The sequence below is a fragment of the Phoxinus phoxinus genome (genome assembly GCF_949152265.1).
Source record: "Phoxinus phoxinus genome assembly, chromosome: 12".
Classification (NCBI taxonomy): Eukaryota; Metazoa; Chordata; class Actinopteri; order Cypriniformes; family Leuciscidae; genus Phoxinus; species Phoxinus phoxinus.
The window spans coordinates 17,275,343-17,292,927 of NC_136887.1; the positions used below are offsets into that span (position 1 = coordinate 17,275,343).

Consider the following 17,585-nt stretch of genomic DNA (forward strand, 5'->3'; position numbering starts at 1 on the left):
AGGGATAGTTCACTTTAAAATGAAAATTCTGTCATCATATACTCACCCTCAAGTTGTTTCAAACCTGTATGCATTTCTTTCTTCTGCTGAACACAAAGGAAGATCTTTTGAAAAATGTCAGTAACCAAACAGTTAGCAGCTACCAGGTCCCACTGACTTCCATAGTAGGAAAAAAAAATACTATGGAAGTCAATGGGACCTGGTAACTGTTTTGTTACTGACATTTTTCAAAATATCTTCGTGTTCAGCAGAAGAAAGAAGTCGTACAGGACAGGTTTGAAACAACTTGAGGGTGAGTATATGATGACAGAATTTTAATTTTAAAGTGAACTATCCCTTTAAGTATTAAAAAATACAGAAATATAAAGAATAGTTCAAAAGAAACACTTCAACTCAAAACAAACTCACTCAACACTTCACCAACTCACTCAAAACAAAAACAACTAGACAGTAACTAAAAACAAGAGAATGAAAAGAGAGAAAGAGGGCATTACTTAAATAAATGCACTCTTTGAATTTCGGGAGAACGCTGCTTTACCAGATGTGACGTAGAGCACGATGTCGTTACTGATTGGTTTACAAATCTGTTCATCGCAAATTCTTCAATTTCATTGGCTAATGTCGTTTGGCAGGATATTTTGGGCGGGGTTACCAGTTCAAATTTTCAGCGGGTGTAAACGAGTTGTTGTTGACGGACGCTCCATCAAATAGAAGTTTTATCGCTAAAGTTTAAACAATTAAACCATTTAAGTACGTTTTTCAACAGTCTTTGGGCTTTCGACCAATCTTATCGGTCATGTCTTTCTCAAGAGCTCCATTAAAGAGATTTAACGAGAATGTTGGTAAGTTTCATACGTCTGTTCCATTATTCTACGATGTGAATGAAGTTGAATGCAGTTAACGTAACGTTATGTGCTTTAACAGTTTAATTAATACATGTGATTTGAGTGATTTCAATGAAAGTAACTTACCTGGTTAGTTCTCACTTCCATGCCCAGCTTTGTAATTTAATACAGTTTTCTTTAAGCGTCTGTTTTCTTACAGCTGCGATCGATCTAAAGTTAGGCTATTTTGCCAGACATTCAAAACAAAGTTTTATCAAATGCACAAACAGTAACTTGCGTCATAAGGCAATAACTGTTAGGCGTGCATTGTTATTTCTAAGCTAAAAAAAAAAAGAACTAAATGAAGACTTGAAGATATAAAAAAAGTTTTAATGCTGAATATGTTTGTTCAGCTGTTTGTAATACATGTCAGCTAACGTTAACGTTACCCTAATGATTATGAGAAGTTTATATTCATAGTCTAAGTCTTTGATTATTGATCTTTGGTATTTTGTATCCTTAGGTTGTGCTCCTCCACCTGGTACATATGAGGTGAAGTCTGGTGAGCTGAAGGGAGCTGTTTCATTTCTTAAAGCAGAGCGCTTCAGAACCGCTTCCAAAAGTGAGAGCAGATTTTCTTGAACCACCATTTTATTTTTAAGATAACATTTTCATATCCCTTTAAGGGATAGTTCACCCAAAAACTGTCCGTAATTACTCACCCTCATGTCGTTTCAAACCTGTAAGACTTTTGATAATCTTCGGAACACAAATGAAGATATTTTTGATGAAATATTTCTGGTCCTCCATAGACAACTATGCAACTAACGTTACCACTTTGACGCTTCAAAAAGTTCATAAAGAGATCGTAAAAGTAATCTATATGAATAGTCAATTTTCTGAAGATACACGATCGGTTTATATGACTAACAGGTTGAATTTAGGCTTTTATTCACATATAAACATTCATTAACTCCGACATCTGTTGTGGTAAACGGAACCTCAGCCATGTTTGCTTGAAGTGCAAGAACCAATGAGGTTTATTTTTCGTGTATTGCAGCACGTTTGAGCTTCAGTAAGAGAGAGGTTTGTTCTTGTGTGTGGAGTAAAATCGGTTGAGCTTCTGTTTATGTTTGCTGATCAATGTTTGTAATTAAAGCCTAAATTAAATCTGTTCATAAAGCGATCAAGTCTCTTCAGATAATTAAACCGTTCAGTTTTACGATCTCTTTATGAACTTTTTGAAGCGTCAAAAGTGGTAGTTGCGTTGCTGTCAAAGGAGGGACAGAAATCTCTCATATGTCATCAAAGATCTTCATTTGTGTTCCAAAGATGAAGGGAAGTCTTACAACATGAGGGTGAGTCTGAATAATTAATGACAGAATTTTCAATTTTGGGTGAACTATCCCTTTAAGAATAAGAAACATTGATGAATATATTAAACTTATTATTTTTATTTTTACGCTGATCAGCAGAGGCACCCCTGCCATCCCCTTCAAAAGAAGTACCCATGTCTCCAGTTCGGAGGACCATGTCTGTTGATGGTCTGGTAAGATCTGAATTTGTAATTATTTGCTACTGGTCAACCATACTGAAATATTAGTTTAATAAAGATGTACACTTTCTAGTCCATGCTTTTTCTTATACAGAACAAAAAGGATAGTCCAAAACATGCACACCCTTGACATTCTGTATTGAATTGAAATGTAACTGTATTGTTCCTGTGTTTGTCTTATTAGACTGCTTGTTTTGTACTTTGGAAAATACTACTTTTTTGTGTGTGTGGAAACTTTTAGTATAAAAAGAGATAATTTGTCAGTAAATTAAATCTACCTGTATATCAGTCAATAGTATTTGCAATGGTGTTTAACTATTTGCTTTTTTTCATCATACAGGCATTAAGTTCCAAAAAGGACAAAAATAGTTACACACTTGAGATGAAACATCAGAGACTTCTGGAGAAAGAGGTAGATTTCAAAAAGTTTTGAACATTTCTTGGATGGCCATTTGCTTATTTGAGGCCTGATCAATTTCTTTGACATTTTCTCTTAACCTTGACTGTCACTTCTAATGCTGGAGTATAGATCCGATCTTTGGTGCAGCAGAGAGGAGAGCAGGACCGCAGGCTGCTGACCCTGGAGGAAGAGCTTAAGAAGTTGGAGTCTAAACTGCTCGTGGCTGTCAGAGAGAAGACTGGCCTTGCTGCCAATGTGGCTTCTCTCGAGAGGCAGCTTGCAGAGTTGAAGAAAGTTAATGAGTTCCTAAAGACCAAGGTGACTAGTCTTTTTGTACCAGGGTGTTTTGCAATCTCCGTTTCTTAAGTGTTGTTTTTTAGACCGCTTCAAGTTTACTGAGGAATGTCTTGGCACTTTAATTTTCGCAGGTTTCTGCAGATACCACCAAGAAGAAGATCAATGCTCTTTCCATGGAGCTCATTGAGGCCAAAAATAAACTGGATGCCAAAGACAAGGTAAGTTCCCTCAAGTCAATTTATGGAGAGGAGTTTGTTAACTTCACAAGTTGCTCAGTGTAATTGTGGGCTTGTGCTTTTTGAACAGGAGCTGAGCTTCCTACAGATCAGCTCGGAGGGGAAAGTAAAGGTCTTGGAAACGGATCTGGAGACTGCCAGAACAACTTTCAGAGTTCTTCAGGAAAGGAACCAGGATCTTGGTGAGGATTAATAATGTATATTTTGTATCTACTCAGTCTGATAGACTGAAGCATATCTCCATCGATTAGGCAGCTGACACTTGGACCCTGAAGTTAGGAACGTTGTGATTTGATTTGCTGGGTGCCAGACTGTCATGAACAAGTCAGACAATCTCCAATAATGCCAGTTGTTCCTTAACCTGTAACCAAGAAGACTAACACACACTGACACACAGCTTCTACAAGGTTGGATTGGCTAGGCTTTAACTACAAACAGGAGTCTTCTTAAAACATCAAGATAACATGTTCTTTCTCTCAATGAGAGGACACTTTAATCTAAATGGAAAGAAAGGCTTTAACACGTGTTGAAGACCTTTCTGAAACACAAAACAAGTCCATATTTAATTTCTGGAAGCTGGGCTAAATGAGCAAGCACTGTTACTGCATTACTGACATGGGCCAGACCCTTCAGTCACCTCTCAAATATTTCATACAGATGTTTAAAGAATACATGAAAGAACATTTTCACTGTTTTCACAAAAATAAGCACCACAACTGCAGCCTTAGACTTTTCAAAAACATTTTACTGACCCCAAACTTTTTAACATTTATGTTATTTATGTAAAATGGTACAGTCAGGCATGTTGGAACCATGAAGTGGCATTTTTAGAAGCTTCTGACTTGTAAACCAGCAAAGTGGTTTAGAAACCTAGGTTGCAAATCAAATATCATAATTGACTACAAGCTAACATTTTTGCTTCGAACTAAACATTGTGTTTTAGAGGATCTTCATCAGGAGACAAGAGCCCAGAATGAGCAGATTGAAAATGAAATGGATAAATTGCACAGTAAGTTTGCATGTTAAGAAAAAACTGTTTGATTTATGATGTCATTTGGGTTGGCTACATCTGACTTTTTTTTCTTTCTTCTTCAAATGAAGACATAATCCAGGAGCTGAGGGAGGAGATAAAAGCCCTGCAGAGTTACTTGGACTCAGCAAATGAAGAGATTCAGGTATTGGTTTTGGTCAACAGAATTTGACTCCCTTAAGCCAGTTGACATTTACTCACCGCTTAGGTTGAATCATCAGTCTTTGAAGTGCTGCTTGGTTTGAGATAAGCTGTCTGTCTCACTCTCCAATGTCAAAGGATTTGCGGATTAAGCTCCAGGACAAATCCACCATGGAGCGCCGTGTCTCTGATGCTCAAGACAACCTCAGGTTAGAACTCTGTGCATTTTTATATTGTTGCTGTTGTTATGGTATCAGTGTTCACTTCTTCATGCGTCTCTACGTGGCCTGTGCAGTGAAGTGGAACAGAAGCTGGAGAAATGTACCGGTGAGCTGCAAGACTGTCAGGAGGTGCTGAAAGTTAAGGAAGAGGAGCTGCGGATTTCTCAGCAGGAGCTGCAAGACTCCCAGAAGGCTCTAGAAGAGAAGGAAAGTGAGCTGGAGCGGCACTTGCAGGATCTACAGGCCTCGCAGACCTCGCTGAAAGAACTGGAGGAGCAGATGCAGCGAGGAGTTCAGGATCTTGAGGAGTCCCGGAGCGTGATACGCCAGCAGGAACAGGAACTGGCCCGAGTGAAGGAGATTTTGAGGAGGACCGAGGAAGAGCTGGATCAGCGTGTGGCGCTCATGGGCGAGAGATGCTTGGTGCTGGAGGATGAAAGAGGTGAATAAGCTTTAAAACTAAGCTTGTATTTATGAGATGCATATTATAAATAAGCACATTGTGGGATGAATTTGATTATTTGATTGTGTGCAGCCAGGACACAGGAGGAGGGTCTGCGACGGGTTCAAGAGCTCAAGGCAGAGATCAGCGCATTGGAGGAGAGCAGGCAGACTGAGACAGAGGCATATGAAAAGCTAAAGGAGGAGCACTCTGCACTTACCAAACAACTGGAGGAGGAGAAGGTAATTAAGAGAATGTGTAGGTGGTTTACACCGGTATTAGCTTTCGTTTTGGGTACCATTAGTTTCAATGGCAGTTGCTCAATTGGCACAGAAATGTGCATGATTTTAAAGTCTTTGCTAGTGGGTACTTAGTTCTGAACTCTGTTGTTTGAGTCAATCCCCATTTGAGCTTTAAATGTCATGTGACTAATCATTCTAAAAAATGAAAGCTTCCAAGACTGAAAAAGTCAGTCAAACCCATAAGACTTTGATCTATCAAATATGGTAAATGGAGTGTGAGAATCAATGAGCTTCTATTTACCAGCTTTGTGTTAGGTCTGCACGATATTGAAAAAAAACAAGACTATTTTGTATGTATGTATGTGTGTGTGTGTGTGTATGTATATATATATATATATATATATATATATATATATATATATATAATTTATATATAGCGATATGAAAACTATTTTTGTTAGGTAGTGCATTTGCATGGAAAATTACAAGCATAGATCAATACAATAGAACAAGGATAAAAATTATATAACACTGCATAGTCTTCACTGTATACATAAATATAACTAATTAATAAATTAATACAATTTAGCTTTAAATATACAAAAGTAATTTTCTCTTGTTGTTTGATTAACATTGTTGCCACCAATATACCTAATAAAATAAAAATAAACAGCTGCGGGTAAATTAGGCTGCTGTCACTTGAAGATGAATGCACCGATCCAATATAAGCATCCGTTTTCTTTCTCAATTAACACATACCCGACTGTTTGAGGATACTCGCCAAGACGGGCATTTTTACTTAATTTTGCGTGCACATGTCCGTTTAAGCTCAAAAAGAAGAGAAAGAGAACTGAATTCGGTGGTCACCTACTGATCACATGCGTTCAGAACCTGGGGGGCAGCTCGTCCGTACGGATCACGGGTGATCCCTATAGGCTACTTGACATCGGACATCCTGCATTGTGAATATTAAGGATGCGCACATTACGATATCGATGCTAAAACGATATATCGTTCAGTCCTACTTTGTGTATGTCTAGTACTGTGTATGTCTACTGATCAGTGTTTATAAGTAAATAAAAGTTGTAATTAAATCTGTTCATGGTAAATGTTTTTTTTTTTTTTTTTTAGAAGACTTTGATAAAACCACATATGGATTACTTTTGAGATGACATTTGTATTTGTGTAAAGATTTGTTGCATGGACTTTCAATGGACAAAAATCATGGGCGAATATTAAAACTATCTTCAGAATGAACAGAAGTCTTATAGGTTTGGATTTTTTTTGGGGTGAACTATCCTTTAATGTCATGACAACTGATGTTACCATAAAAACACAGTACTAAAGTATTCCAGGCAGTCACTAATTTATTTGATCCTTTTAACCAGGTTCACTTTATGCAATTCAACACCATTTTTTTTTTAAATCATGCAAGAACACTAATTACAATAATTCTTAAGGAGACTATGTGGGATTTCTTTCCCTTTTCCCCCAATTCACAGCTGTACATTTATTGTTTGGACCTTTGCTGTGAAGGATTTAGAAACTGATTTTTTTTCTATTCATTTCATTAGCTTGAGTATATGTGTCTTGGGCCATGACTAGGAAAACCGTTTACTAACATGCCATTATGTGATTTATTGTGGTACTTCAAGAGGAAAAATCAATCGTGAATAAAAGTGTGATGTGATTTATACCAGCATGAGTGAGACAATTAAGTGAAGAGTGCAACTTAATAGACTTAACTAGGTTGTACTGTGTCGTCTCTCAATCAGGAAGTCAAAATCTCTTTGATCGTCTTTGTGGATTAGGCTAATGTCTCTAAAGCTCCTCTAATGTGTGTTGCTGCAGACTCACAGCGGCTCCCTGGCTAGCATGCTTGAGCAGCTGAGAGATGAGACTGAGGCCGAGAGGAGACAGCTTGGCGGGGAGCTGGAGGACGCGCTCGAGGAGCTGTCAGAGCTGGAGAAGCAGGAGCAATGCAGTGTGGAGGCCATCCAGCACCTCACACAGAAGAACCAGACGCTGGAGCAGGAGCTGAAGAACAATTGTTCTGATTTAGAAAAGTGAGAACTACTTCTAATGGAGTTGAGATGAATCGCATCTCTGGTAAAAACTGACCAGTGTTGTTGTCTCCTTTGGCAGGAAGTGTGCAGAGATGCAGGCTTTAGAAGAGGGTCATGTGACTGCAATCAAAAAACTAGAAGAGGATCACAACGCCTGTCTTGCCAAGCTTGGAGATGTTTCTACTGACTTTGAGAGGTATTGCTTTAAATAAATGAAAAGGTATTGAAATCAATGAACTATTCTTATTTTATTTAACATTGCTTTTTATAAATGATTTATTCCTTGCACATCGTAACTTTATTATTTTGTATTCATGTGCCCTTGTAATCCTTAAAGACCCACTCCGATGAAAATCATGTTTTTCTAGGTGTTAACATGTTCTTGTGGCATTTTTCTGATGTTAGAGAACATATCTTGAGAAAAATAAGCTCAAAGTTGTATTTCTGAGTATTTCTACATTCAAATGACTGTGAATCAGTAGCAGACGCTAAAATGCCGTCTAAAATAGACTGGAGTTGTGACGTAGTAACTCCACTGGGCGGGCTAGTTAGTTAAAAAAGTTAACTCTGTTAACTTAACTTCATCTGTGTTAAAGCGATGTAGATTATAATGTAATGTAATGCGTTTTATAGGGGCTTTTTTGAAGTTGTGTGTTTAATTTTACTCAGCAGCAGGGTCAGATACACACACACAAGCCATTGCATGTCATTGTAAACAGAGCTCCGATAGTGGCGCTGAAATTGGAACACATACTGTAACAAGAAGTCACTTTCACCGTCGAGTTTCGCCTGTCGCAGTCGTTTGTCCCCTCGTGTGTCAAGCCCATCACTCGTGAGAGAGTCAGTCAGTTTTTCAGATAGAGCGGTGACATTAGCATCATAATAATCCCAAAATTCCGAGCAATCCACTGATACTAAATATGTCCTTATTGATCACTGTGGTAGGGATGAAATATCGAGGCGAAGTCGAGCTGTTTTTTACCGCGACGTCTCGTGAAAGTCTTCACGAGAGAGTGAAATAATGATCGGTGATCAGAGCTCTTAGCAACGGGGAGAGGAAGGGTCGTCTCCGTGCCAACGGCTCCGCCCACAACGCAGAGGCGAATAGCTAATGAGCTACTGCCGCTCTGCTGAAGCGAAGTCCCAGAAAACAGCACAGGTTTTGAGATTTTGGCTAAAAATCGCATAATCATAATTTAAAGACCACTGGGAATGTTTAAAAATAGCTCAAAATATGATCGGAGTGGGACTTTAATCTAATTAACTTCCCCTCTCTCTTGCAACATCTATTCTTTTTTTCTGATGATGTGTGAGGGCAGGACAACCTGTCACTCACATGAGATCGACCAATAGTAACCATCTAATCAATTCCCAAATACAAACAAGTCACACTCTACTTTTTTTCTTTTGCGAGATGCCGTTTCACTATCTCATATATATATATATATATATATTTATATATATATAAATGTATATATGTCACAATACAATAGTGAAGAATTATCACGTCTGTTTCATGCCAACTTTAAATACAACCACAAAGTGCTGTCTATGGAAGTTTATAATGACCCAGAAATGATTAATGGCCAATGTCCGTTCAACCATCAAGTGTCTTAATCAAAAGGTGATTTTTGTTGTTGCTTTTTTTATTCCATAAGCACAAGACAGTCTCTGGGTGAGCAGAAGGCCAAGGCAGAGGCTCAAACCCATCAGCTGCAGGAAGAGATGAACCAACTGAAGCAACAGTTGCAGCAGAAACTCATAAGCTACCAGGAAATGCAGGATAAAGAGCATGAGGAGTATGCTAGGTCAGTGTCCCTCCTCACAGATCTGCAGTAATTATCTGCTACACTTCCCATATATGTGCAGCTCCCACTAATTGATAATGTGGTCGAAGAAATGACGTCATTATCACAAAATAAATTAACAAGCTGATCAGGACTCCGACACAAAACAGAGGTCTTTATCACAAAATGTCCCTTCAGAATCGCAATGAGGATGATATAAGACCTCTGTTTTGTGTCGGAGTCCTGATCAGCTTAATTTATTTTGTGATAATGTCAGTCATTATTAATAAATGGCTAATTTACAAATCAATATTTCATGACTATTTCTTCAAATTAATTTAAATACTAAATAAAACATAATGTAAATAAATCAATTATATTAAACAGTGTTGTTGTTATTATTTAACCCTTAATCCTATTTAATCAGTGGATACGATCACACCGGTCTACAGTGCATCACGTGATCAACTGCTAAATTCAAATGTGCATTCGAGCTGAGACAGATGCGCTCAGCGCTGTCATACATCACAGCTATTCAGTGTTTTCAGCCATATAATGTATTTTAGGTTTCAGACATTTAAATACACAAGTGCTAGCAAAACAACACATACATGTGTATTTTACAAACTATAAATATGGAAGCGGCAATAACAATCCTTTATAGATATCTATAAAGTATACTCCATTCTTCGCACATTTCACCCAGCCACTTACTTTCATGTAAGTGGGTGAATTTACGTTTTGTAAATCTGACAGATCTGATTCTCTGAATTGCGGTGCGAAGTAACAGTGTGGCTCACTATGCATTATAGATCAACTAACATGATCATTATAAAGGTTTTTAAACGACAAAACGCATTCACTTACACGTATTTGAGAATCGTAATATCAGATAGTTGATGACAGGTAACAAGTTTGTAAATATATATATAAAAAAAAGCAATATATCTGTCATACAGCACTTGTGGCTGCGGTGTCACATGACAAGCATGTTGCGCTGGGGGTCAGCTGCTAGAATATTTTAAAATTGTGCATGAAACAGTTAAACAAAAAATGTAACCAATTGCTTATACAAGTTGGATTAATTGCCACATTGTGGAAACAGCATGAAGACAGTATTTTTTTAATATTTAAAATATTTGTATTAAAGGTGCACCATGTAACTTGAGACTCTTGTGGTTCATAAATAAAACTGAATGTGTCTTGCAGAAGAACATTGTAGCCGGAGCTAGTAGCTACATCTCTGTTTATGTATATGACGAGTCACACAGGTCCCGCTCAGTCTAAAATAGTCTGAATATCAACGCTTATTATAGGCGTTTTGGTCAGGATAAGACCAACAGTTTGGAAGATGGATTAATGATATACTCCCTCATTATATAAATTTTGCATTTTGAAATAACTGCATTAATTTATAACGGGTTAAACAGCAAATATTAATCTATAACCTAACACGTTATTTTTACTCATCACTAATAATGGCACCAAGTTTAGGCTATAAACACTGTTCTCACACCATCAGAGGTCTGTAAATATCATACTTTAGCTGTCATGCATCAGAATACAGATTGTTTTGAATTGAAAAGTAAACGTAGTCATGTTACAGGATGCTTTTAGAAGTTCAGACAAAGCTGGATCAGAGAGAGGAAGAGTTGAAGCGAGCTGCAGAGACTCACAGTGTGGAGCTGAGACGCCTGCAGGTGGAAGTGGAGCAGGAGAGAGAGCGGGCTCAGACTCAGCTGGAGCGAGAACAGAAGAGGAGGCAGTCAGTGGAGGGCCGTTCTGCAGAAGCCAGCAGGCTGCGGGGCCTCGTGGACGAGCTGGAAAACCAGGTTTCTGAGCTGCACGGGCAGGTGCAGGAGGAAAAAGACTCTTCTCAACGTCACGCTGTGGAGTGGCAGCAGGAGAGACGACAGCTATGCAGACAGATGGAGGAGGAAAGGCAAGACTTTCACAAGCAACTCGCAGAGGCTCAGCTGCAGAGGTGAGAAAGTTAGGATGCACTCAACAGGTCTCAAGTCCATCATAGTATCCTCATGTAGTCAGTCTCCGTGTGTATTGCATTGTTTTTGTTGTTTAATCTCCCTATTGTCATTTGTTCACCTCAGCACGTGTGATCCTGAGACACCACACTGGAGAAACTTGTATGAAGAGCTCTATGCTAAAGTTAAACCATTTCAGGTAAGCAAATCATCATCATCATATATATATATATATATATATATATATATATATTTTTTTTTTTTTTTTAGTTTTGGTTACTCTTAAGGTGATGTAGTTTCATTATACTTACTCAAATAATTAATTAGTAATTAAATGTAGTCAATTAATATTACTCAGTAGTTACGGTTAGGGTTTGGTTTATGGTTAGTTACTTGTAATTATGCACAATTTTCTGTTATTACTATTGTACTTCTACGTCACCTTAAAATAAGTGTTGCATTTTATGTAACATTTTTTTTTCCGCTGCTGTGCCTTCTAAGATCCCTTTGTGAACAAGCTTCACATGGGAAATGTGTACATGGGAAAACAGCACTTTGCAATATTCACAAATGTGCTGTTAAGGTCACTGAAATGATTAGTGTCATTGGTAAATATAAATTTCACCTACCGGTACATTTTTCGGACATTGTGAAGGATATGCATAGTGGCAGGTGCTACACACTTCTTTTTTTTATAGTGCCAAAAGAGTAGAGACATCTCTTATGTTTAATATGTGCTAGATGAGTTCTCATTTGTCCTCTTATTCTGGTCATCAGGAACAGCTGGACCGCTTTGCAGCGGAGAGGAACGCTTTGTTGAATGAGAAAGGATCCACGCAGGCGGAGTTAAACAAGTTAGCCGATGCCTATGCTAATCTGATGGGCCATCAAAACCAGCGACAGAAGATTAAGCACATGGTCAAACTCAAAGAGGAGAACTTGGAGCTCAAACAAGTAAGGCATTATTCATACGGCAGTTGTCATTGTTTGATTTGAAGGTTTTGTGTGCGTAGCTGACCGTGTCCATGTGTTCTGTAGGAAGTGTCCAAGTTAAGGGCACAAGTGGGGAAACAGAAGCAAGAGCTGGATCGACTCAAGTCCAGCCAGGTGCCACAGAGGTTCGACCCCAGCAAGGCTTTCAAACATGAGCTCAAAGAGAACCAGCAGCCCAGCTCAGCTCTTACACAAGGTGAATTATGAAAAAGACCTGGAAAGGGTTTAACCAGTTATTCATAATTCCTTACTTAAATTGGAACAAAGTCCACACTAGCAACTACTAGCTAGTTTGTAACTAAATATAAACTTTTTTTTTCTCTCCCCCAAACAAACTTGGTCCCAAACTCTGGAACGATATACCTCTATCTGTTAGATCAGTCAATTCATTGAGTAAGTTTAAAGCTATGTTAAAAACGAATCTCTTAAAGGGGCAATACGCTGTGTTTTTCGCCAACTGGCAACCTGTGATGGTGAAATACTATTGTGTAAACTGACAGTGTGTGGTATCGCACAGACCAGAAAAAACACACATTCCTACATGGAACGCACATTTAAAAGTGGAATAACTGGCTGTAGATTTTTTTTTTTAGAGAAACTAGAATGTGATCTTAATATGTTTGGAGATATTTAGGAAACATGCTATGGTATTTTTATGCTTTGGTAAAGTGAAAAAATTACATACAGCACCTTTTAAATACAATTTTGAAACTAACATAGTAAGGATCAACACCCGATTCATGGAAGTTTCCTTTTATTTTGTAAAAAAAAAAAATGTGTATATATATATATATATATATATATATATATATATATATATATATATATATATATATATATATATATATATATATATATATATACATATATATATATATATAGATTGTGAATCACTTTGAGCAACACCTGTTGTATACAATTTTGCTATACAAATAAAAAAGACAACTTGAATTCAGTTGCACCATTTAGAATCTAGGAATTGACAATAGGCTAGGTTCAGATGACCTAAGAAACTGGTGGACAGATATGGGTGGAGTAGGTCTGATGGATATACAGGTGCAAGACCAAGCCCTGAAGGTTAGCAGGACCTCTAACCTTCTAACCAAAAAATTAATACTTGAAGCGGGTAACAAGTAAAGATCATGGAGAAGGGTAGTTGTAGGCACTACGTCTATTCCAGGGCTGCGTTTCCCAAAAGCATTGTAGGCCTAAGTTGATAGTAGAGACCATTGGTGGCAATTGTTCGTTCTACGATCAACTTAAGCTTACAATGCTTTTGGGAAGCGCAGCCCAGGTAAGCACTCTCGCAGCTGTATTTTTACATACCGGTACTATAGCCTTGTAATGTGTTTTTTTTTTTTGGTAAGCCAATTAAGGCATTGCAGTAGTCCAAATGAGAAGTTAGTAGTGCATAAATTAGGGTTTCTGCATCAGCCAGATGTGGAGACGTGCGACATAACGCAGGTGAAAAAAGTTTTTTTAACAACTGAAGCAATATGAGAATCAAAGGAAAGAGAGAAATCAAATAAAACATCAAGGTCACGTACAGGGTAGGAGGGTTTAACAAAACACCCCATCTATGTCAAAAGACAGGTTCATTTCTATTTACAGGTACAGTGGAGCTGATCAGCATTATTTCATATTTTCTATCATTTAGTTTAAGAAAATTCAGGGACATCCAGTGTTTGATTTCTCTACATGCAGTGAGTCAGGCAGAGATGAAATATCAGAGTAGGTGGTAAGATAGATTTGGACGCCATCAGCATAACAATGAAAACGAAGTCCATACTTGCGGATCACCAAGTGGCTGCATGTAGATGATAAAAAGTAATGGACCAAGAACTGAGCCCTGTGGGACACCTTGTGTCAGTTGAATTGTGCTGGACTTCTACTCTGCATGATGAGAGAGTACTTTCTATCAGTGAGATAAGAAATAAACCAGAACAGGGCAGAACCACTGATTCTGATATCAGAAAGAATGGAAATAGGAATATCATGACAATAGACTAACTTGCATGTTCTTTTTATTACACAATTTAAATCTAATTTTGCTCTTTCCAGGCATCAACAAATTTCGTTAAACTATCACTATCATAATGGACTTTTGTGGAATATCCCTGGCCTATGGATGACTGCTCAACATGGACACTGTGAACAAGGATAGTTCAGCACCCAAACATCTAGACTGCCTCTTCGGAGTCTGACAATGTAGATCTTATTTATGTATGTTTTATTTTTGTTTGTGTGTGAATTTAATACAGTGGCATTAACATCGTTTCTGTCACTAAATATCTATATATAATTGACAACCCCCTTTTTTAGATGTTGCTCTTGACTAATTTGACTACAATGGTGAAAATGTTTATATGGACTTACTCACTTAGGATTTTCTGTTATCTGATTTTGTTCATCACCTATTATCTTTAAAACGCTCAATGTTTGCCCACTCTTTGTTTAGGTGTCCAACGAGTCATGTTCAGTTGATTTGTTCTTTTTTTTTTTTAAAGTAAATTTTAGTTCTTACAATATTTTATAATTGTTTTGTGCCACTTAGCTTAATGTCAAAACTATAGATTTCTTTAAATTTTTATGTTCTTATTTTAAAAGAGCTATGTCAGTGAAAACTTTTATACTTAATAAAATACTTGCTTTTCTCTCTCTTTGCTCTGTCATGGTGATATTTATGCCATAAATGTTATCACTTGAAGGACATTGTATTACACTATCATGCATTTCTCATCAGTTTGGGAGCTTAAAATCATGGATGTTTCAGCAGAGGGCGCTAGAACACAAGGCAAACCAGAACATGTTTATGTCATTAAATGCTGCTTTTGAGAACCTTCGTCGTTTCTTCTGCAAGCTAAGCTTCCATTTAAAATGACAAGCAATCAAGCATGTTGTTCTTGTATATAATGATCATTTATTAACATCTTCAACGTTGACATAGCAATTATACATGTTCAGCTGCAGTAGTCTTCGAGGTGGTAGATGGTGCAGGGCCTGTGGCAGCACTGTTCCACAATTCCTCTCTTCCTCTTCCTCTTCATCACCTTCTCTTTTAATGGAGTGACCTCATAATCTGCCAAATTTGAGAGCAAGACTGGGAGAAGTGGATGCTATTAATTCAACTACATTTTTACACAAAAGCATAATAGGTCTTTAATATGTGTTGCTGTTTGAGCATGAAAAAGGTCTGAAAAGCTATAAAGCACAACATTCTCTGTATCAATAGGCTACTGTTTTTTTTTTACTCCCTTGAATGTTGGCCTAGTCTTTGAGTTTTCTTACGGGAACGTACACATCACAATATTCATAAATAATTCATTTAATGGGGAAAAAAGGGGTGAGAGCTAGTGTGTACAGATTCGAGGTTATGGTAAGGGGGGCATATTTGAAACGCTTCTCGGGCATGGAAGTGATGCTCCAGTCTTTTGAATGGGGAAACAACATTGTCCAAAACTGTTCGCCAAGCTTACGATTCAATTTCATGTTTGAAATAACCAATGAAATCTGACAACTGTCTCTTAAATTTTGGATCATGACAGAAAAAAAAAAAAAAATCAGGCTGCACAAGCTAATACGCATGCGTAGTGGAAGCGCTCGTCTGACTGCTACAGATGCCGCACAGCACACCGCCAAGCGAAATGGGGCCTTGCGCACACAACGCGCGCGACCACCATGCGACGACTTTCCCATTCAAAATAATACGAGTAACGCGTCTTGTGTAATTCTATTGTCTTTGTTCATAGTGACCGGAACTAAACAGAGCATTACTGACGATGTAAAATGTGTAAAAAAATATATTAGGCTATTCTAGACCCCAAAAACTAAATCCTCTTTAAAACTAGTTTCATACTCCTATATGTACATTACAGAGAGTCCTCACCCAGCAAGTTATCCAGGTCCCTCCTGCCTCTGTTAGAGTAAAAGAATCCTTTAGGGCCGCACACAAGGTAAAGCGCATCCACCAGGTTAGAGCCACACAGATGCTGTGATGGAGTAGAGAGTGATCCAGGCAGAGAGGCCAACAGCAGGACTATTGTTGCGGCCTGTAGCAACACCATGATGGGCAGAAGCTGTGGACATGTAGGCTACTGCCTGGAATGAATATGTATAGGCCTATAATATATATTAATGAAGAGCACTTAAAAGAAAAAAAGAAAGCCTGCATTCTTTTTTTATTTTAGTTAACACCTAAAGACTTCAAAATACGTTTGGTTTCCCACTTACCTTTCCTGAGTGAGCACAGTCAATCAAGAGTGGTCAGGACTGGGATGGAAATGTGCTGCTTAAATAGCTTACCATTACCAGGCCCTCGCTCTTGATGGCATCAGCGGAAAAACAAAAGTTCCCATGTAATGACATGACTCCTTATGCATGTCATCTTGCTAAGAAGTATTACACAGCAGATATCTGTAATGGGCTTTATTGCGATCAGATTAAAATGTACAGGTACGGACAGGTCATGGCAGGAGTGTATATGCTATATCTTTTCTTAGTTTCTCTTGCTGAATTGTTTAATTAAACAATCCAACAGGATGCAGGTCCTTGTGGACAAATGAGAGCAGGAAGCAGTTCTCTGAAGTGTTGTGAGTGTCAGTGATAAAAGTGTGAATTTTAAAAGCATGTGGAGTCAGAATCCAGAGGTGTCTGAAGCGGCACAAGGCCCACTGCAAAAAAATGTGTGAAGCTGCAGTTGAAGAGCATCAGCATCTTCACCTTTTAAGTTTCTTCAAATGTTAACACCAAGGGACCCACAGATGACCGGTCTAATGGGACCCCCTGAGGTAATTCAATGCCGTCTTTCACTTCTCCCTTCAACTGTGTGTTATGAGGCCATTATCATGGGGCGGTGAATAGAGCTTTAATCAGACTTTTAATGAATTACCATATTAACAGCAGGAAAGCAGGTCACCTTGAAAAGGAATATTTTAGAAATCACTTCGTATTTCTGTAGATGAATGTCAATTGCTCTTATTATATTATACTTTTCTAATAATTATTTTTATATTATGGTGAGTAATACAAAATAAATATTCTAAAACCCCAAATGAAAGGCATATACTATTGTAAATAAACATAGTTATTATCATTATCAACAAATGTATTATTTAATAACAATATTATAAAATTAATAAAATAACAATAATTTATAATATATAAATGAGTATAATATTAAATAATAATACAAATACAATTATTTGTATATATTATATATAATTATTTTAGATATTATATTTTGTCATGTCCAACATTATAAAATATATGCTGCAAATGAAAGAGAATGACTGTTCAAAATAAAATGAAATCTAATTTATTATGAAATAATAATGTTATAAACTAGTAAAATAATATCATAAAATATATAA

The 17,585-nt window shown here is 37.5% G+C and overlaps 2 protein-coding genes across 4 annotated transcripts; one reads left to right on the forward strand and one right to left on the reverse strand.

The window, feature by feature from the left end:
• The first annotated feature begins 632 nt into the window (after positions 1-632).
• hmmr (hyaluronan-mediated motility receptor (RHAMM)) lies at positions 633-15,122 on the forward strand. 3 transcript variants are annotated; one of them, XM_079631199.1, is made up of 20 exons: positions 633-842; positions 1,348-1,446; positions 2,297-2,373; positions 2,720-2,791; positions 2,909-3,097; positions 3,208-3,294; positions 3,383-3,494; positions 4,256-4,321; positions 4,414-4,487; positions 4,622-4,692; positions 4,779-5,146; positions 5,240-5,388; positions 7,240-7,454; positions 7,534-7,650; positions 9,113-9,262; positions 10,848-11,225; positions 11,350-11,422; positions 12,001-12,177; positions 12,262-12,412; positions 14,278-15,122. In XM_079631199.1, exons 1-20 carry the CDS (start codon positions 797-799, stop codon positions 14,295-14,297), a joined length of 2,691 nt encoding a protein of 896 aa, XP_079487325.1. In that variant the 5' UTR covers positions 633-796; the 3' UTR covers positions 14,298-15,122. The 3 variants fall into 3 exon arrangements, with proteins under 3 accessions (XP_079487325.1, XP_079487326.1, XP_079487327.1); XM_079631200.1 differs by having other exon boundaries at positions 645-842; positions 2,300-2,373; positions 14,278-15,083; XM_079631201.1 differs by lacking the exons at positions 633-842; positions 1,348-1,446 and adding an exon at positions 1,876-2,182 and having other exon boundaries at positions 14,278-15,083.
• Positions 15,123-15,176: 54 nt separating this feature from the next.
• Positions 15,177-16,595, reverse strand: insb (preproinsulin b; the record flags this gene model as incomplete). The annotated part of the gene is given in 5 exon segments (XM_079631245.1): positions 15,177-15,316; positions 16,103-16,307; positions 16,447-16,479; positions 16,483-16,532; positions 16,535-16,595. Coding segments are annotated over 5 exon segments (489 nt in total).
• Positions 16,596-17,585: the final 990 nt, after the last annotated feature.